Raw genomic sequence first — 21,492 nt, forward strand, 5'->3', positions numbered from 1 at the left:
GCATACTTCAGATAGGTGTTATTTTTTGCATGCTTCAGCTTAGAGAACAACCACTGCAACATGAAATAAAATCCCCCGTCTTCCTCCAAACTTGTTTGGCTAACTTTATCTTCCTGGGGATTTTCCATTTCCATTTGTGGGTAAAATTTGTTTTAGTCCTCAACTACTAATTTAAGCACAGATAAGCTAGAATTCTGAATCACAGGTCTTTTAGTAACTTGCTGTCCTCATGACCACACCATCATTTGTTAGCAGTGCTCACTCAGGGGCTCACTAAGGTACTCCCTTTATGGCAGGACAGACAGTGAAGATTGGTGGGTAGTTACTCTTCCAGCTCGTGGAGAGTGGATTTACCCCAGGCAGAGAGGCCTCAGCTAGTCTTGCAAAGAATGCCTTTTATCATTCCATCTGTTTAGCCCCTAGGAGCAGGGTTCCTTGCAGAGTGTAGATCTAACAGATCGGTGGCAACACTGAGGCAATATGTGTTTTTCAGCAAACTAGGGCTCAATTTGTTGCCATAATAACTCAGTAATTCCCAAAGTACTAGGAGGAATGTCGAGGTTCCTTTCTTGAAGGAGAAAACTGTGTTTAGAAAAGAAAAAAATGCAGCCTAACCAGGTGTGGGGTGTGACATCTTCCGCCTTCATTTGAAGTTGTGTTGATGTCTGTGTAGTTAACTAACAGGTTTTTTGGCGTTTATTGGCTTATTGTGAATTAACGTTATGTCAGTCACAATGTGTCCAGTGTCTCAGTCATCAGGCCCTTTAAGGTAGGAGTCAGCTCCAGTTTACTAAAAGGAATCTGGGGTTTAAGTAGATTAAGAGCTGGGATTTGAACCTAGGTTTGTGTGGCTTAAAAAAGAAAAAAAAGAAAAGAAAAAAACCCCCGACTCAACAATTAAAATAACTATTTCAAAAAATATCCCAAGCTCTTTAAATATGTTTTGTCTACACATTTTATTTTCGCCAAAGCCTTTTTGAATTTGTTGGACTCAAGCATCTGAGTCTGAAGTTATTTTTACATATAGGTTATATATGTATACATCGATAAATATGCAGATATTTTTGCATATGTTAAATTATTTCCCGGTTATATTAGGTATATACATTTAACTTTATCTATCTATGGATATAACTTACATAAAAGCAGGGTGGGGTGGTACATATGTCCTGGTTTCACTGTTGTGCCGCATTCAAAGAAATACAGTCCAGCAATCAGAAGTAAAATAATTCTGATTTTCACTTGTATCTCTTGAAGGACATTGCCAGAACTGGTTTGTAACCAAGAGTAGTGCCTGGGAAACCCCTCGCCTCTCCTTTCAGTCCACAGAGGCTCCAAAGCGTCTTTCTATCTCAGCCCACACAATACTCAACCCAAACTCAGCCTTTGCTTTCTCTTCTCCCACCCCCTCCCTTGTCCCAGCTCTCTATTATGTAGAATAATTTAACCCCTTTACTCATTATTTAGATTCTCTACTACGAGAGAGCCTAGGAGCTGACCCAGAAAGCCAGAAGACATTCTACTTAGAATCCTGAGGGGTGGAGGTGAAAGTGGGGCTGGAGGGAGAAAGACGGTGAAAAGTCAGACATTAGCCATTTCTTACAACAGTTACAAATGAGAAATTTTAGTCCTTGTTAGGGCACCATTTTATTTGTATATATTTATATTGTTATTTATATTATATATATTTATATAGAAATGCTTGGCTTACTTGTACATCAGTGTATTGTTCGTGGTGCCTTTTTAAGGCATTAAATAATTATGTAGTGCTTACTTTGTGCCAGGTGCTGTTCTGGGTGCTTTATATATATTAACTGATTTAATTTACACAACAGCCAATAGGTAGCTACTATTTTTCTCCCTATTTTACAAATGAAGAAACCAAGGTACACAGAAGTTAAGTAACTTATACGAGGTCCCACAGCTAATAAGGGGTAAAATAAAATGAAATTGAACCCTGCAGTCTGGCTTCAGAATTTATCCTTTAAGACAATTGCCAAAACTACCTCTCTTATGAAATAATAAAGTTTACTGAAAGTTTTCAACACTTACTTTAAAAAATAACGTGGAGGTTGATAGACAATAAGATACTGTCTAAATTTTCTCCCTGTTCTGAGTCCTTTTCTTGCTCTGAATGGCTGGTATTGTAGTTGGACTGTTGACCAGGTCTGGAACCTTTCTGGTGTGTGAAAAATCTTTGAGGTAATGGGATTTGGAAGACATTAATTTCCTTTCCTACTTTCTCAGAATGAATTATCACTTCCCTTAAATGGGTAGGCAGTTGCTGTTTCTGACACAGAATAGGAATGCATTGAATTTACAAAACACGAAGATGCAAACAAGAAAACACACAAGTGAAAGAACAAGATTGGGCAAGAGAGTATGGGAGCGATAAATAGTCTGTCTCTTGTCTGTGCATGAGGTGCATGCAGCCTGTGGGCTTCCTTGCCATTGCTTGTGTGCCTTTTTTTTTCGTTTTGGCCTATCACTTCCCATTAGTCAAGATCAGGATTAGCTGTCCCTGAGACTGTGAAGGTACATACTTCTTTAGCCCTTTACTCTTCTTCTGCTACTCACTGTGCTTGCCACTTACTGGATTCACTTAAGGAGTGACCAAGGATGGCAAATATTTGGAGCCTGTTCTGCTTCAATTCCTGCCTCCTGAGCCCAAGGAATATATCACTAGTTGAATATGAAGTATTTTTGAGCCTGGATTTTGCTTCGGAATCCTTCTCAACAGTGCCCTTAGGGTGTCCTGGTTAAAGGTGCAGGCTCTAAAGTGGTATAGACCACTCTTCAAAACCCACTAGCTTCACTGTGTATTCACTGAATGACTTTGGGCAAATTATTTCTCTCTCTCTGCCTGAGTGTCGTCCTCTGTGAAATGGCTATATCTCATAGGGTTGTTGTGAGGATTAAGTGAGATGACGCATATAAAGTGCTGAGTATCGCACCTGGCAGATACCTATAGTGGCTACCAAGTGACATCACAGAAAATGGCGGAGTCAGGAGCGCCAAGAATTGGTCCCTCCACTGAAGCAGCCATTAAGCTGGCAAAATCTGTCAGGGTCAACTTGTTCTGAACTCTAGACTCTAATAAAAAAAAACTTATAGTTGTTAGGGGAATGCTTAATGAGGAAAGAGGCTGCTAAATTTTGACATACATGAAAATCTGTTCGGTCACTGGCTGACCACTGAGAGAACGGAAGAGAGACTTCAGTGACCACATTCAACAAGGAACGCAGTCATTGCAAAACTAGTTTAGAAAAGTTACTAGACAAATGGATGATTGCAGCCCTCAACAAGCAACAACAGCGTACCCTGATGAGAAGGGAGAATATGATTTCCAGAGTCACCACATTATAATATTGAAAATGTTTTCAATAAAAATTAGACATACAAAATAGGAAAGTCTGGCCTATTCACAGGGAGAAAGAAAAAATTGACAGAAACTGTCCCTGAGGAAGGCCAGCTGGAAGTTGGCATCCAGTCACTGAATGTTGGCATCCTGGAATTTAGCATAACTATTAAAAGAAAATGTGGTTGCTTATTATGGGAAATACCATACTTTCTTTTGGTTTTATATTGTATTACGAGTATTATAAATATTTTGCCCATTTCTCTTAGTGGAAGTTACCATTAGGGGAAAAATGACCAGTTTGCACCTGAGAAAAATTAAAATTGAGAAAATTTTACTTTTATATCTGGCCTTAAAAATATACACACTCTCACCATTCCATTGATTTTTAAAAAAAGTTTTTATTGGAGTATAGTTGATTTACAATGTTATGTTAGTTTCAGGTGTACGGCAAAGTGAATCAGTTTTACATATACATATATCCACTCTTTTTTAGATTCTTTTCCCATATAGGCCATTACAGAGTATTGAGTAGAGTTCCCTGTGCTATACAGTAGGTCCTTATTAGTTACCTATTTTATATCCATTGATTTTTTAATGCTCACATAAATGAATAAAATTAGATGACATTTTCTGTATTTTAAGTTAATCACTCATTAAAGACATATTTGAATTTAACACATTCATTATTCTTGCTTGAAGCATAGCGTATTTGGTATGACAGAAAATAATGCCTTTATACCATAATCTTTCCCTATCCTTGGCTACTCAAACATGGTACATTCTTTTCTTTCCCTTCAAATACTACTGGTGTTGCATCTAAACAAAAGTTTAGATTGACTGCGGAATTGGCTGTCGACATGTTAAATTAAGAGCCAGAATTCCAAGTTACACCCAGACCAGGTTACAAAAAGCCTAATTTGTGTCCTGAGAGATCCAGTTGAACAGCAGTGAGTGGACTGGCTACCCTCCACTAAGTGACCCTCTGGTCTCCGTTTGGGTCTGAAGCAGTGGCAGTAGAGTTGTACCTCTGAGAACGCAGAGTCTTCATTCACACAGGTCAGAGCCCTGGCTTGGAACTGAACATAGAAGGATGCAGTGGAGGCAGAAGCAATTGTTCCCCCAGCTTCCTTCTAGAAGAGGAGTTTGCTGGTGAGAAAGACGAGCAGGATCTGAATGACATCTCTCAGGGGGCTGAGGAAGGCTCTGTTGGCCGAGCTTTTGGCTGTGGTTTGGGTTGTGGTTAGCTTGTGGGTTGTGGTTAGTTTGTGGGTTGTGGTTAGTTTGTGGGTTGGGGTTGTGGTTAGTTTGTGGGTTGGGGTTGTGGTTAGTTTGTGGGTTGTGGTTAGTTTGTGGGTCGGGGTTGTGGTTAGTTTGTGGGTTGTGGTTAGTTTGTGGGTTGGGGTTGTGGTTAGTTTGTGGGTTGGGGTTGTGGTTAGTTTGTGGGTTGGTGTTGTGTTTAGTTTGTGGGTCGGGGTTGTGTTTAGTTTGTGGGTTGGGCTTGTGGTTAGTTTGTGGGTCGGGGTTGTGGTTAGTTTGTGGGTCGGGGTTGTGTTTAGTTTGTGGGTCGGGGTTGTGTTTAGTTTGTGGGTTGGGCTTGTGGTTAGTTTGTGGGTCGGGGTTGTGTTTAGTTTGTGGGTTGGGGTTGTGTTTAGTTTGTGGGTTGGGCTTGTGGTTAGTTTGTGGGTTGGGGTTGTGGTTAGCTTGTGGGTTGGGATTGGGGTTGTGGTTGTGGTTGGCTTGATTGTGGAGATCTTGGTGGTCAAGTTTGAGGTTGTCCCTGGGGAAAAAAATGGCATCAGGACCTCTTTTGGGTGGCGAGTGGGCACTAGAGAAACTAGGCTAATGTGACGGAATGCTGGAGCCAGAGTTCATGGGCAGAATTCAGTGAACACTTCGCAAGGGCCAAGTGTGTGTAGAGGAGGGGAAACTAGGGGTACAGAATGTTAAGGAACAAAAAATAAGAAACACTCTGACCTTAAGATCTATGGAAGAAGGAATTTATACTGAACTTACATAACTATTGAATTTGCTGTTGGGAAGGCAGTCTGCCTTCAAATGTCCTCATGTCCTTAATATTATATTCGATCAATCAGTACAAATATGATCCAGAGTGGTACAATTTTATTTTATTTTTTTTGCTAATTTCAAAGTTTCCATGTAAAGGTTATAAGAACTAGACACCACCCAGACTTGAGGATGGCTGACTCTGCTTTAAAGGAAGTGGAAGGAGGCCCTGTCCAAATGCTTGAATCCCTTTTTGTGGTGTCTGAGGCATTGGTCATTTTCACAGGCAGTGATCTGACCACATGTTGGTTCTCTGAGGTTGCCTTGCAGAGAAGCAGAGAAAGCCAGGCCTATATCCCTGGGGGGTTATCTGATCCTGGAAACCTGGAGCTTGGTAATGATACTTCCAAGGGTCTGAGTGAACCACAGAGGGGACTATAAGGACGAAGAAGGGAAATGCCAAGTGATTTGCACAGACCTGCGCATACTGCCCACTTGCAGGGTGTCTTCCAGCTCTGTGGCATTGTCTTATCTCATTTAGCATTTCCTCAGGGCAAATGTTTCTCTAGCACACCACTGAGCCCTGAACAGAACCACTTCTGAACAGACCCGCTTTCTTCTCCTTTTTTAAAATCTGGATTTTATTAGCATCGAGCTAAGGAGTCCTGACTAGAGACCAACTTTTTTTTTTTTTTTTTTTCCTTTCCTAGCATCTATATGAGTGTTCATTTCAAAAATGTCCTGGAGAAAGAAAATAACATCCCAAATTCACAGAGGGGAAGCCACCAAGGAAACAGTTAAGGTTTTCATATAATAGTTTCATTAGGCATAATCACTTTAATACTTGTTGTTGAAAATAGATATGCCTTTTATCACATTTGCAATGCTTGACTGACAGGAAAATGCGCAGCGTACTAGATGTATTTCAGTGTTTGGGGGCTCACGAGGAAGACCTGTTATCTGGACACTGAGAAAGACTAATGTGACTTCTTCTTGGTTGAAGCTTGTATTTAAAAACTTCATTGAAAAAAAAAAAGATTGTCTTTATAGTTTTAAAGTAAGTTTAAGAAAAGTCGAGAAAAGTGTAAGATGTGGAATTTGAGTCCTAGTTTTGCCATTTACTTTCTGTGTGGCCTTGGGCAAATTACCTATCTTCTCTGAACCTCAGTTTCTTGAATTTGTTTTTGCTTGCAAGAGAGAGATAAGAGAGAAGGAAGGGTGCAGAGAAGGGAGAAGGGCAGGGAGCCTCAGCATGGTTTGAAGTTGAGGACTACAGCCTGGGAAAGGCCAGTGGAAATTCCTGGTGGTTGTGCTGGAGGCCAGAGGCCACTCTGAGAACTAATGAAATTATTGGTTTTCTATGCTATCAACCCTGCTTTGTGCAAATCTCCCTTCTCATCCCTTAAACCCTTCGGTAAAGTCTGCTATACCAATGAAGGCTTTGTGTGAGGTGGTATTCTTGTGAAAATTGAGGAAGGAACCAACTTCCATATCCACATCTGTGTGGTATTGAATGGAAACAGCTCCTGAGGAAGCTGGCATCTGGAGCCACAAGTGACCATGAGAATCGAAGCCCCCTTGGAATTGGCTTTTGTTTTCCACAGGGCACAGGATAAGGGATTGAGCTAATCTTATGTAGACCTCAAGGTTCTGGGAGACTCAACTGGTATCTGGGTGGTGCATGATTACCCATGACTTTTTTCTAGGGCACCCATAAGATAATTTTCCGGGCTGATGGATTTCACTGCCAGATATGTAAATAGACTGCAGAGGAACTTACCATTTCTTTTCAGCATCTTAAAAGAAACTCTAGCCGTGTTGTGGAAATCGACTGTGAAGACTCTGTGGAGGGCAAATGGATGAGAGATGATGGTGAGGAATTCACAAGTTCAGCTCACATTGCTGCCTTCCCAGGGGACCCCAACCTCTTAGTTCCTTTTGTGCTTAAATTCTTTACAGCACAAGTAGCAGATCATTCAGTACTGGTCTGCTGTATTCTGTCTTGACCAAGATCTTCCACAGTTTTGCTCCAGACAAGATCATGTCCATCCCTCTCCCCCACCAACACCAGCACCCTGAATTCCCCACAGGCTGGTATACACGGCTGGTCTTTGTTCAGGCTAGTCTTTCTGCTTGTAATACCAGTCCCGGGCACATCTGCCCACAGACTCGACAGTAGCCTCTATGAAATTGTTTCTCCTGGTTGTCATGGACCCAGACAGAGCTCCATCTGAGAGACATGCCCCTCTACTGCACTGCCTTGCTGTGAGCCTCTCCCGCCACTGGAGGGCCAGCTCTTCGAGGGCAAGTTCTGTTGTCAACAACGCCTGACACGTAGCGTCATAGGTGCTTAATGTTCATTAAATGATCTGTACAGCTTGGTCTGTTGTTCTGATATCATTGGGTCCATTATTATATCAGTCTCTTGTTCATACATTGAACAATTAATGAGAGTGCACTACATGCCAGTCACTGTGGTTAGTGCTGAGGGGACAGTGGTGAACACAGCAGGAGTGGTTCTTACCCTGGAGACTTTATACGAATAGTCAACTGACAAGGAAGTGATCGCAGTCATGATACGTGCTCTGACGAAGCAGTGGCAGTGATGAGAGTGAGTAAACAGAGAGCGGAACTTGATCTGGGGGCTCAGGGAGTGCTTTCTGAGGACGTGCTATGTAACCTCAGTAATTATTTCTGTAGAGGCCCTGCCTCCCAACCCTCATTGTGAAGTTCGGTGGGCAGGAACCTCTTCACGTTGCCTTTTGTGCGCTACTCAGCGTAGTGGGCTTCCTCCATCGTACGTGCTGCTCCCCTCCCCTCATCAGCCTCGCTGATCAAGGCTGCATGTGTACATCGTAAACAAGCAGAGAGGCCAGTGCATCACAGCAGGTGCGAGTGAGGAGGGGTCTGGAGACCGCACTGTTGGTGGGAATGTGCTGCTTCCATTGAAGATTGTCACCACCGTTTGGTGTTTTATCTGTTGTTGCATGGAGTGTGGAGACCTTAAGGAGGTGAGATGAAGGGAAAACCATTGCCCTCATTAGCCCTGGCCAGCTTCTAAGGGGCTGCTGTCATCGTGAGGCTGGGTTGTAGCAGCTCCCTTTGGATTCTAGTCTTGCAGGTCACTCTGTGGGCATAATAGCACCTCCTCCAGAGCCAGCTAGGTCCGACCAGGCCCGGGCATGGCTGGAGAGGCTGGAGTGACTTGGCAGCATCACCATCACCGCTGTCTACAGAGACTTGGTGGCGGTTCATAGTGGACATGGCCTGATGGTCAGACTTGCCCTTTCAGTACAAAATGGCAGTCTGAAAGTATAAGGACCTCTCAACATTTGGTTCTTAAAGTGAACTTGAAAATAAATCCCTAGCTGGGAGGGAAGTTTTTTGTTAAAGTCCCCAGGTGGCCTCACCTCAGAATCTGAGTGTGTCCATTTTGTGCAACAGGAAGAAGCCAGTTTTATTGTACAATCATCACACTTTCTGCCAGCAAGCCATTTCCAAAATGAATCTATGTTTTAAAAAATGATTCTCTGTGTCATGGTGAAACCGAGTCCCCCTAAAACTGAGATCCCCTGCTGAGTTTATGATTAACCACTCTATCAAAAACTTTATTCTCTTTCTTGTCCCACTCCCCACCCCCATTCCCCTTAGGATTGAAGAGTATCAAAGAAACGGGGGGACTGAAACCAAGCAGGACCCTGGGGGCCCACCCTGGTACAAAAGCCCCACCATGTCCCCCCATTTCTTGTTTGTAGAAAAAGGCTTTAGTCTCCTAGACCCTCCTCAAGTTCCAAAGAGCAGACTTAAGCAGTTACTAATTAGGGAAGTGAGGGAATGCAGAAACAAAGGAAAGCAGTCAAGAAATAATAATTCAGTGATAAAACAGAGTCCTAGTTCTCCTCAAGGGATACATATAACAATCTGACACATATCTTTGAGTTGTTCTGCAGAAACTAAGACCCCTGCCCAAGTGGAGGATGGTGACTACATGGTGACCACAAGCACGTAGACCCCCAGACTGGTTGGAATCAGAAGGTTGATGATTCAGATTCCTGAAGCATCACCCTGTTACCTCACCACCAACAACCAATCAGAAGAAAGTCATGCCCCCTGCAAACTTCACCCCAAATGTGGCCTTTAAAAGACCTTCCCTGAAAGCCATCGTGGAGGCCGGGTCTTTTGAGCATGAGCCACCTGTTCTCCTTGCTTGGTGCCTGCAGTAAATGCTGCACTTTCCTTCATCACAACCCGGAGTCAGTAAATTGGCTCTGCTGTGCGGCAGGTGAGTGGACCCAAGTTTGGTTTGGTAACAATGGCCGCTGAGTACCCCTCCTCCAGGCTCTTGGCTACTGGCAGCTTCTCTGCACCCCCAGTTTAGCAAGGGCTCCTGGAGGACTGCCCTGGGGGTTGGCAGAGAGGGGAACGCTCAGGTGGCCAGATGGTTTCAAGACGAGTGTCTTTATTTTTAACTGTTTGCTGCCGCTGCCCCCAACCCTGCCTGGCTCTGGAGTACTGTCTGCCCCAGACTAATAGGAATGAATTGGGTGGGAGTAGGAGGGAATATAGAGAATTTGAAGCAAACTGGGTGCCAGTGACAAGGATTCTTTTCTGGACCAAACTTTAGTCAGGCTCTGGAACCTTCTCGTAGGCCCATCTGCGCACTTCCTTGTAAAATCCAGTTTTAGCCAGAATCCTCATAAGTCAGTTTAGCAAGAACCTCCCACCCTTGATATCTGATCACCTTTATTATCTGATTGAATTCCTCATCCTCTACTATCCCCCAGGTGATATCAGATCAGCTTGGCCTCCCTTAAGCAAGAATCCTGTTAGGTCAGTTTAGCCAGAGCCCCCTTACAGGTCTTGATGTTTCCTCTTAGTGATTTTCCATCCACCGAGCCCTCACCCTGTTCCTGGGCTGTAAATTCCCACTTGCCCATGTTGTATTCAGAGTTGAGACTTGTTCCATACTGAGGTCTCTTTTCTCTTATTGCGATAGTCCTGAATAAAATCTGTTTTTGTTCATTCATTCATTCGTTTTGCTTTAACTACTGTCCAGCTCTGGTTTTCTTTAACACCAATTCTTTCTGTTTATGTTGAGCATACCTGGTGTGTGTGTGTGTGTGTGTGTGCATGTGTGTGTGTGTGTGTGTGTGTGATGTATAAACTTCTACAGATAAAGGTAGGACAAAGAACGGTGAGGCAGAAAAGGAGTACAGCTACTGAATTACCCACATCATATCTGGATTGTATTTTGAGTCCTCCAAGGTCAGTATAAAACTGTACAAACATAATATGAAATTGTAAAAGCCCAAAGCAAATCATATATGGATAGGTTCTTACTGTAGCTCGACTGCAGTTATGTTCATGGAACTAGGAGATACCCATTTTGCCTCGAAGAGCTTGCTGTATGGGCTCTTCATGTGGTACAAGACGCTGCCGTTGCAATACTTGTCAGCTTTTTGCCAGGAGCCAATGACTGAGTCGTGCTGGTCCATTGCTCGCAGGACCACAGAGCTAATACTGTTATTCACAGGAACTGACACTAGGAGGAAATGAGAAGGAAACAATCAGCCATCTGTGCAGTAAGACAAGAGATGGGGGTCATGAAATCAAAATTAAGTGTGAAAAAAGAAAGTTACAAGTAGTATGTAAATATAGTGTGGTCCCATTTTTGTGAAATAAGTTGAAAAAAGTCTGGAAGGAAATACATCAATATATTAACTATGGGGATTTCTTGGTTGTGGGGTTATAGATGGTTTTTATTTTCTTCCTAGTTCTTCTTTGTGTTTTCCAAGTTTTCTACAGGAAAAGGTGAACAAAAGAAGACCTGTACTCTGGCCCTGGTTTTGCTACATATCAGGGATGAGGTCCTGGCTGACTTTTAACCTCTTGAGCCCTGTTCCTATCTGCCAGATGAGAGTTCTGCCCTTCTCTCAGGGGGAATGGAGTGTGGGGAGAGAAGGGGTGGATGCATGTGAAAGGGTCAAGTGGGCCTCCTGGGAAGTGCTTCAAGAAATAAGGGACTGTTACTGCCAAGTCAAAGCAAAGCCTATTTCCTGGTTCCAGAAATGCTGATGTTCTTGGTCTTTGTTGTTGAGAGTGAGGGAAGCGGAGGGGGGGGGGCCTCTGAGACCCAGAGGCCCTAATCCAAGTACCTGTCAAATAACCACTTAGGGTTCCCTGACCCCCTCCACTCAGGTGAGTCTCACCTGTTGACCTAGCCCAACGTGTGCCCACAGGGACCCCACTGACACTTGTTAATTCCACCTGTTATTTTCAGCCTTCTGATGTGTAATGGGGAGGGAATTTCAAGAGACTATTTCAGTTTGTCCATCTCCTCCCTTAGAAGATCCCTTCTGAACAAATTTCTCAATGCTAGGGCCCTCTCAGCCACCCCAAATTCTTTTAAGGGCTTCTCCTTTACAAAATAAAGAAAATTGATCTTGTAGCACAATAGGATTAGACAGTCCTGGATCTGAATCCTAGCCCTAACATTTAAGACCAAGTCACTTCACCTCCGATCCTTGGTTTCTTTCCTGTTCATCATTCACTCCACAAATATTTATTGAATGCCCACTTTGCACTAGGGTTGGTTCTAGGTGTGAGGATAATGACATTATCTCTCATTGTATGGAGATCATGATACCTTATCTTGAAAGGTTCCTGGGAGACTGAAGAGAAGAATGTAAAGACTTTAATACCGGTGGGTGTTGGATAAGTTGCCATTGTTTTTCTTAGCACGAAACATTTCTCTGTTTTGTCTGTTTTTGCCAGTCAACGTTGCTGAGCCAGATTCCCCCGTCCTGACTTGCTCAGCGAGAACCTGACATTTGTCCTAGATGTGTGTGCATGGTGGTGAGGTGGATGGTGATGAGTGACGGTGTCATCCAGTCATCAAGCCTGTCAGCTCTCCCCTGGGCTTGCCTTTGTCCTTTCTTCTGTTTTCCACCCCCCTTACATCTGCCTTTCATCCCTCCTAGTTATCTGTATTATCCAGATTCCTGGCCTCCATAGTCCCCTCCCTTCAGGCTTCAGCCTGATCAGACTTGCACACTCAACCCTTCCATCAGGACACACACCTGTCCAAAACCTTCAAAGTGCTCTTCTAGAGCCTCTAAACGTTTCTGGTTTTATATTTCTGCTTCTGTTGCTTGCAGTACCCAGCGCTTGGCTCTTATGATCCTCATAACCCAGCTCACTCTGCTGTTTCCACCCCCACTCTGGGGCAGCCAGGCTTCCTCTGCTTCTGCAGACACACCTGGCTTGCCTGCCTCTGGCCTTTGTTCATATCTGGTGCCTGTCTGGAATCTTCCTTCCTTCTCATCTCACATCACATCCCCACTTACTCTCCAAGATTCTGCTGATGTCCCACCTCTGGGCTCTTTTCCTCTCACTCTTGAATCATGTAGTTTGTTTTTTTTTTTTACTATAGAGTTGAGGAGTTAATTACATTCTGGCTTGTACTACACACTGTAGTTTCACCTATGTATCTGACCAGCCCAGTTCTGGGCACCTGGAGGGCACTAAATAACTACTCATTGATTGATTTTTAAAAAGTTGTGCATCCAGTGTTGCATAGTGCCTTAAAGCTGAAGTTTCAGGAAAAAAAGGCAAGCAAGTTAGATTTTCTTGCCCACGGAAGTAAAAAATGGAGGCAGATGCTTAGCCAGCGCAGTTGTAATATAAATACTACTACCATATGAGTTTCTTTGACTGATACCAAGTCAGACCCAGAGAACCTGTTCTAAGATATTGCCTGAGATGCAGTTGTGTCTTGGAACCAGCCAAACCATTTGTACATGTCTTACCAATGTTAACACAAACCCTGAAATTTAAAAAAATTTCAATATTAAAATGAGGAGAAGCAGTTGGCCTGTGTGGGCATTTACTCAGTCTCCCCAAAAGTCCCAAGTCCCAGCAAGTTCCTATGATGAAACAAGGAAATCATGGAGCCTGTTGTGTAATTCTAGGTGTGGAATCTGGTACATCACATCTCCGAGGGCATAGGATTTTGATTCTCAACTTAAATCATTCCTATAGTGAGTCAGTTTATCACAGAGCTTTAGCACATTTCTGTTCTGAGATGAAATCACATGAAGTTTGGGGAAGTGCATGACACGTGGTAGGCATTCAGTGAGCCTTAGTTCCTCTTCTCCTTTCTCTCTGCTCTACCCGACGCCTCTGTAAATGCTGTGATGTCCCTCTCATCCAGCATGTTCCCTTTCAAGGGGTCTTATGGATCATCTTTTGATTCTTCTTTCTTCTGTCTTCCTACTTTCAGATGGCTCCTCTGCCACCCCCACCTCCAACCCTGCACTCCTTGCATCTTCACAAGATAGGTTTCTTTTTCTTCCATTTCAACAGCAAAATTCCTCACGTCGTGATGTGTTACCTTAAGTCAGAGGTCTGAGATCTCTGACCATCCAGGTCCTGCTCTGTATACAAGGTCACACACATGCCCTCCTGGTCCTCATCTTGAATCACAAGATTATCCTCCCTGCCCTGTTTAGGACAAGATCTGCTGCCTGAGGGAGTGGGACGTAGGGAGACCCACCACAGCTGAGGCACTTAGTGACAGTCCCCAAGAAAAAATAGAAAAAAGGACTAGCCAGGGTGAGTGTGTGAAGGCAGACCATAGTCATTCTCCTGCTGAAGCCTGGAATCTGTAGAGCATGGGTATAGATATCACCCTGGTGTTCTCTGCAAAATTTGGTTAGAGTTCTAAGAGAGGCAGGATAACATGGTAGATGAGGAGGCAGGCTCTGAAGCTGGACGGCCTGGCTAGACAAAGCAGAACAAATCTTGGCTATTATTTAGGTTCAGATATTAGCTGTGCAACCTACTAGTGACCTTGGGTAAAACTTTACCTTTCCTGTGCTTCAGTTCTCATCTGTAAAATGGGGAAGATAATAGCATTTACCCTTAGAACAGTACTCAGCACGCAGTATGACATCTTAGCTCTCATTACTGTAACTGAGAGGCATATAGTGTAGTGGTTAAGAGCAGGGTCTCTGAAGCTAGAATGCTCGGGTTCACATCCCAGGTCCATCATTTAAGCAGCTCTGACCTGAGCAAGTCACTAGCATCTCTACCTCTGTTTTCTCATTGACAAACAGGGAATGACAACAGTATCTACCTAGTAGGTCATTGTGAGGACTAAATACATGAGTACATGTAAACAGCCATATTAAATTTGTTGTTACTATGAAAGTTATTCGAGAGCACTTGCCTTGACTTGTAGGTTTGACTGATCCCAAAAGGGATGTTTATAAAATATTTCTAGGCACCTCAAAGAAAAGCACTGGATTAGGAATGAAAAGACTAAGATTCAAGAGGCAGTTCTGCCACTTATTAGCTGTGAGACCCTGAGCAAGTCATTTAACTTCTCTCAGCTTCAGGCTCCTCATTTATCAGGTGGGATAGTAATACTTTCCCTGTCTACCTACCAGATTTTCCACCCATAGACTAAATGTGAACAGCGTCTCCTGGAGTTGTGCCATATACAATCATCCATGGTGGCATTGTTTTATCAAGTGGATGGGAAAAGACTACAAACTGTGGTGCAATTTTTATCCCTTAAAATAATAAAAATGCCCCCCCCAATACAGACTGTTTTAAGTGAAAAAAAAAAAAAAAAGCCCAAATTATTTAAGTGAGAGAGCTTGCCGCAGTTGTGCTCTTGCTGGGACTCGGTTAACCTGAGTGTTGGGATATAATGACTCCCATGGCTCAGGTTCACACAGGGGACATGCAGAAATAGGAAATAGTCCCACCCAACCCAACCTCTTACATGTTCTCATTCTCTCTCTTTCTGCCTCTGTGTCCCAGACGGGTCAAAAACACATGTTTTGTTTGTGTCATTGAGAGCAGGGATGGAGGGGTATGTTCTGCAATTCCGGTTTTATCTACCCTCAGAGAACAGAGGACAGCAGAGAGAATGGCTTCTACTTACCTGTGTAGACTGTATTGCTTTTATAGACGTTCGGGTTGGCATGGATTCCGGAGTAAGTGGTGGCAATGACCTTACTGAAGGACGTGCAGTTGTCATTGTGATTTATACAGCTGGCAGGAGAACACAGCAGTCCAAGGCACAGAAACAGCCCCAGTGGCAGCAGCAGGGACCTGAGGATTGCCATGGTCTTGATCTGTTTGGAAACTGCTGGGCCTGGAACTGGGTAAGAGCTACAACTCACCTGTTTATATGCTCTGGGGCTGGAACTTCTGGGTGAGGTCATACATGCAAATCTCCTGCTCACTCCTCCATAAGATGAACTGGCTTCTGGAATTTGGCCCAAGATATCACCAGGAATGAATCTCCTTGTATCTGTCACCATGACCCTTTGCCAATTCCAGTTTTGCTCATGAAGGGGAATGTACTGATCGTGGTTTTATTTTGCCTCTCATTCACCTCAGCATCTGACATTTGAAGGAAGCTGTGAGAAGGGGTTAATACCGGCAAAGTGAAATTCAGAGTTGAGTAATCATCACATACCTGTCCTGTTTAGGAACTACACTCTTCTCCCTACAGGAAACTCAGGCATTAAAGCACTTTTCTTCATGGAATATTACATATCCTTTCCAGCTCTCCTTAATCGAACATGTCTCCTGTCCCAGTTCATTTTGTGACTATCATAGAACTAGAAAGACTGTGCTTTTGGATTTATATTTGTTTCTTTGGAAAGAAACAGCTTTGGTTCACCTTGCTCCTGCCTGACACTTTCCTCTATACTACTGTAGCACAGGGAAACTACTGGAAAAAAATCAGAAAATATGTTTTTTTCATACTTCTTCTCTGATTTTAATTCACTCACTGAAGGAGAAAAGAGGAGAGATGTATTCTGTGTGAGTAGAAAGAAAACAAAAAATGTAGAATTGAATCAAAGAGATATTTATAAATGTTTTTTCAAGAGAAGCACTTACAGAATGGTGGAGTGAGGACCTCTGAAAAACCCACTCCTCCAGAAAAGCAATGAGCAAAAACAGTCTAAATCAACTTTTTCAGAACTCTAGAAATTAAGCAAAGACTTGCAACAATTCAAGGAGCATTTGTTTAAGAAAAATGGCTGAATCTCATTAAACATAGTGAGCATCGAGGCATTTTAACTTGCCCTGTTCCCATCCCTCTTACCCCACCTCTTCAAGTAGCCTTAGAAACCAACAGCCTTGCAACTATGATAGCCATGAAGACCAGCAAACTAGCAGCCAATAGGGAGGGGACAGAATGGGCTTGGAGTGCTCCAAAAAGCTTCATTTCCAGAGAATTGTCACTATATGACCTGTCTGCAAATTGCCTATAAAGCTGAATTCTCAGGGCTTTCAGAACTTTCTCTGTACAAACAGCCTTATTGCTAGGGTATTTGTTGAAAATAATCAGTGGGAAGTTTTTTAACATTGCAGCTGTTTGAAGTAGTGGTTGCAACTGGGACTAACAAGGAGCTGAGCAAAAAATTTAAAAGAAAAAACTGGGACTGAGATGTTGGTTGGGGGCCTTGGAAAGCACTGACAAATTCCTGGGAATCTAAAAGGTCATCTGCATGTACAGAGCTATGCACATGCCCAGAAAAGATCTGAGAAAGCCCTAATCTCTCATCTCTGGCGACTTGAGGGTCTATACAAGTAAGAAATGTAGGCAAAGGCAGAGTTGTAAACTGCCTATTTGACCAGTGAAGGCATGCACACAGAGAGGAAGTTGGCAAAGGTTGAGAGACTTATTGGTTCAAGACATTTAGGAAATCTCGGTCTATTCATTAGCTGACCACTAAGCTAACTAAGCAGAGACTTCCGTGGCCACACATAATAAAGAATACTGACTTTGCAGAATGAATTAATTCAGAAAAGTTGCTAAATAAACAGCAGCAGCAGCAGCAACAACAAATAATAACGAATGAGAACTACAACAAACCCTGGGAGGGAGGGGAATCTGGTGTGCAGAATGGTCAATGGTCACATTATATTTTTTAAATGTTCAATTTTCAACTGAAAATTATAAGACATACAAAGGAACAAGAAAGTGTGTTCTGTATACAGAAAAAAACTCCCAGCCAATAGAATCTGTCCCTGAGGAAGTCCAAATGTTGGACTTACTAGACAAAAACATTAACTCAATCATTATAGATATGTTCAAAGAACTAACAAAAACCATGTTTAAAGAATAAAAGAAAAGTTTAAGAATGATGTCTCAACAAAAAAGAATATTAATAAAGAGATAGAAATGGTAAAAAGGACCATACAGAAAATTTGTAGTTGAAAAGTATAACTGAAATGAAAAATTCACTAGAAGGACTTAAGAACAGATTTGAACTGGCAGAAGAAAGTATCAATAAACTTGAAGATATTCAGTGAAGATACTGAATAAATTTAACAAACGAAGTGCAAGACTTGTATACTGAAAACTATAACAAAGAACTCATAATAGCAAAAATGATCTTGAAACAACAACAAAGTTGGAGGACTCACATTTACCAGTTTCAAAACTGCAAAGGTACTGTAATCAAGACAGTGTGGAAAGATGGTGGAGTAGAAGGACAGTAAGTGCACCTCCTCTCGTGGGCATACCAAAAGTACAGCTATTTACAGAGCAGCTATTGATGAGAAACACTGGAGTCTACCAGAAAAGATCTTCTATAACTAAAGATATAAAGAAGGAGCTACAAGGAGACAAGTAGGAGGTCAGGAGTTATCAAGACCTATACCCCTGAGAAAAAAAATGACAATTGCAGAGGTTCTTCACAAGGAGTGAGGAATCTGAGCCCCACATCAAGCTCACCATCCTGGGGGTCTTGCACTGGAAAAACAACCCCCCAGAATGTTTGGCTTTGAAGGCCAGCAGAGACCCACAGGGTTGGGGGAAATAGAGACTCTACTCTTAAAGTGTGCACACAAAATTTCACATGCTCCAGGACCCAGGACAGAAGCAGTAATTTGAAAGGGACCTGGGTCAGACCCACCTGCTGATCTTGGAGAGTCTCCTGGAGAAGCAAGAGGCAATTGGGGCTCACCCTGGGGACATAGACACTGGCGGCAGCCATTTCTGGGAGCTCATTCTACCACAAGGACACTGGTGCTGGCAAATGCCATTTTGGGATCCTCCCTCTAGCTAATTAATGCTAGGACCTTGCCCTACCCACCAGGCTTTTGGCACCAATACTGGGACACCTCAGGCCAAGCAACTACCTGTGGGGGCCACAGCCCCACCTACCAGCAGGCAGGCTACCTTAATACCCCCAGAGCCCACAGCCACCCCAGTCAAGGCCCTGTCCACTAGAAGGCCCAGGTCCTGGCCCCACACACTAGTGCACACGCACTAGACCTGGAACGCCTAGGGCCCTGCAGCCAGAGGTCCCAGGGCCCAAGGCAGGATCCAAATCAATAAAATCAGAAATGAAAACAGAGAAGTTACAACCAACATCACAGAAATATAAAGGAGCTTAAGAGACTACTACAGATAACTATATGTTAATAAAAATGGACTACCTAGAAGAAATGGACAAACTCCTAGAAATGTAGTCTCCCAAGCCTGAACCAAGATGAAATAAAAAATATGAACAGACCAATTACAGATAGTGATATTGAATCAGTAATAAAGAAAAACTCCCAACAAACAAAAGTCCAGGACCAGATTCCTTCACAGGTGAATATTACCAAACATTTAGAGAAGACTTAATGCTTATCCTTCTTAAACTATTCCAAAAAATTGCAGAGGAACTTCACTGAACTCATTCTACAAGGCCAGCATCACCCTGATACTGAAACCTGACAAAGATATCACCAAAAAAGAAAATTATAGGCAAGTATCGTGGATGAACATAGATGCAAAAATCCTCAACAAAATATTAGGAAATCAAATCCAACAATACATTAAAAGGATCATACACCATGACCAAGTGGGATTTATCCCAGGGATGCAAGGATGGTTCAATATCTGCAAATCAGTCAATGCGATACACCATATTAAAAAAACTGAAGAATAAAAATCATATAATCACCTCAATAGATACAGAAAAAGCTTTGACAAACTTCAACATCCATTTATGATAAAAACTCTCCAGAAAGTGGTCATAGAGAGAACATATCTCAATATAATAAAGGCCATATATGACAAACCCACAGCTAACATCATGCTCAATGGTGAAAAGCTGAAAGCATTTCCTTTAAGATCAGGAACAAGTCAGGGATGCCCACTCTTGTCACTTTTATTCAACATAGTTGTGGAAGTCCTAGCCATGGCAATCAGAGAAGAAAAATGAAATAATCCAAATTGGAAAGGAAGAAGTAAAACTCACTGTTTGCTAATGACAACATACTATACATAGAAAACACTAAAGGCACCACCAAAAAACTGCTAGAGCTCATCAATGAATTTGGTAAAGTTGCAGGATACAAAATTAATATACAGAAGTCTGTTGCATTTCTATACACTAACAATGAACTATCAGAAAGAGAAATTTTAAGAAAGCAATCCCATTCACAATAGCATCAAAAAGAATAAAATACCTGCAAATAAAATGGCTAAGGAGGTAAAAGACCTGTACTCAGAAAACTATAAGATACTGATGAAGGAAACTGAAGACGACACAAACAGATGGAAAGATTTACCATGTTCAGGGACTGGAAGAATTAATATTGTTAGAATGACCATACTACCTAAGGCAATTTACAGACTCAGTGGAATCCCTATTAAAATACCACTGACATTTATCAAAGAACAAGAAAAAATAATTCTAAAATTTGTATGGAAACACAAAAGACCCCAGATAAGATAGTCAAAATAATCTCAAAGAAAAACAGAGCTGGCAGCACCATGCTCCCAGCCTTCAGACTGCAGTACAATGCTACAGTAATCAAAACAGCCCTTTGATACTAGCCCAAAATCAGACACATACATCAATGGAACAGAATAGAGAGCCAAGAAGTAAACACCGACACTTTTGGTCAATTAATCTATGACAAAGTAGGCAAGAATATACAATAGGAAAAGACAGTCTTTTCAATAAATAGTGCTGGGAAAACTGAACAGCTACATGTAAAAGAATGAAACTAGAATATTTTCTCACTCTATATACAAAAATAAACTCAAAATGGATTGAAGACCTCAATGTAAACCTGGAAACCATAAAACTCCTAGAAGAAAACATAGGCAAACCCTCTTTGACATAAATTGTAGCAATATTTTTTGGATCTCTCTTAAGGACGAAGGAAACAAAACCAAAACAACCATATGGGACCTAATTAAACTTAAAAGCTTTTGCACAGCAAAGGAAACCCTCGATAAAAGAAAAAAAACAAGCTACTGAGTGGGAGAAAATATTTGCAAATTATATGACTAATATCCTTATCCAAAATATATAATATCCAAAACATCCAAATCCAAACCATATAAACAGCTCATATAACTCAACATCAAAAAAACCAACAATGCAATTAAAAAATGGGCAGAAGACCTGAATGGACATTTTCCTAGAGAAGACATACAGATGGCCAACAGGCACATGAAAAGATGCTCAACATTGCTAATCATCAGAGAAATGCAAATCAAAACCACAATGAGATATCACCTCACACCTGTCAGAATGGCTATCATCAAAAAACCACAAATAACAAATGTTGGAGAGGATGTGGAGAAAAGGGAACCCTAGTGCACTGTTGGGGGGAATGTAAATTGGTGCAGCCACTATGGAAAATGGTATGGAGATTTCTCAAAAAACTGAAAATAGAATCTACCATATGATCCAGAAATCCAAACAAGATGAAAACATTAATTTGAAAAGATACATGCACCCCAATGTTCATAGTAGCATTATTTACAATTGCCAAGATACGGAAGCAACCTAAGTGTCCATCAACAGATGATTGGATAAAGAATCTGTTATATATATATATATATATATATATATATATTTATTTATTTATTTATATTTATATTCTATTGTGTGTATGTGCATCTATCTATCTATCTACTATTACATATATATATGTAGTAGAATAGAGTATTACTCAGCCATAAAAAGGGATGAAATTTTGCCATTTGCAACAATGTGGATAGACCTGGAGGTTATTACGTTTAGTGAAGTAAGTCATACAGAAAAATACAAACACTGTAATCACTTATATATGGAATCTGAAATATA

The 21,492-nt window shown here is 42.0% G+C and overlaps 1 protein-coding gene across 1 annotated transcript; it reads right to left on the minus strand.

The window, feature by feature from the left end:
• Positions 1–3,773: 3,773 nt before the first annotated feature.
• PLET1 (placenta expressed transcript 1) lies at positions 3,774–15,531 on the minus strand. The gene is made up of 4 exons (XM_061202577.1): positions 15,318–15,531; positions 10,706–10,907; positions 7,146–7,207; positions 3,774–5,138 (listed from the first exon to the last, which is right to left on the minus strand). Exons 1-4 carry the CDS (start codon positions 15,499–15,501, stop codon positions 4,492–4,494), a joined length of 1,095 nt encoding a protein of 364 aa, XP_061058560.1. The 5' UTR covers positions 15,502–15,531; the 3' UTR covers positions 3,774–4,491.
• Positions 15,532–21,492: the final 5,961 nt, after the last annotated feature.

The sequence above is a fragment of the Eubalaena glacialis genome, chromosome 10 (assembly GCF_028564815.1).
Source record: "Eubalaena glacialis isolate mEubGla1 chromosome 10, mEubGla1.1.hap2.+ XY, whole genome shotgun sequence".
Lineage (NCBI taxonomy): Eukaryota > Metazoa > Chordata > Mammalia > Artiodactyla > Balaenidae > Eubalaena > Eubalaena glacialis.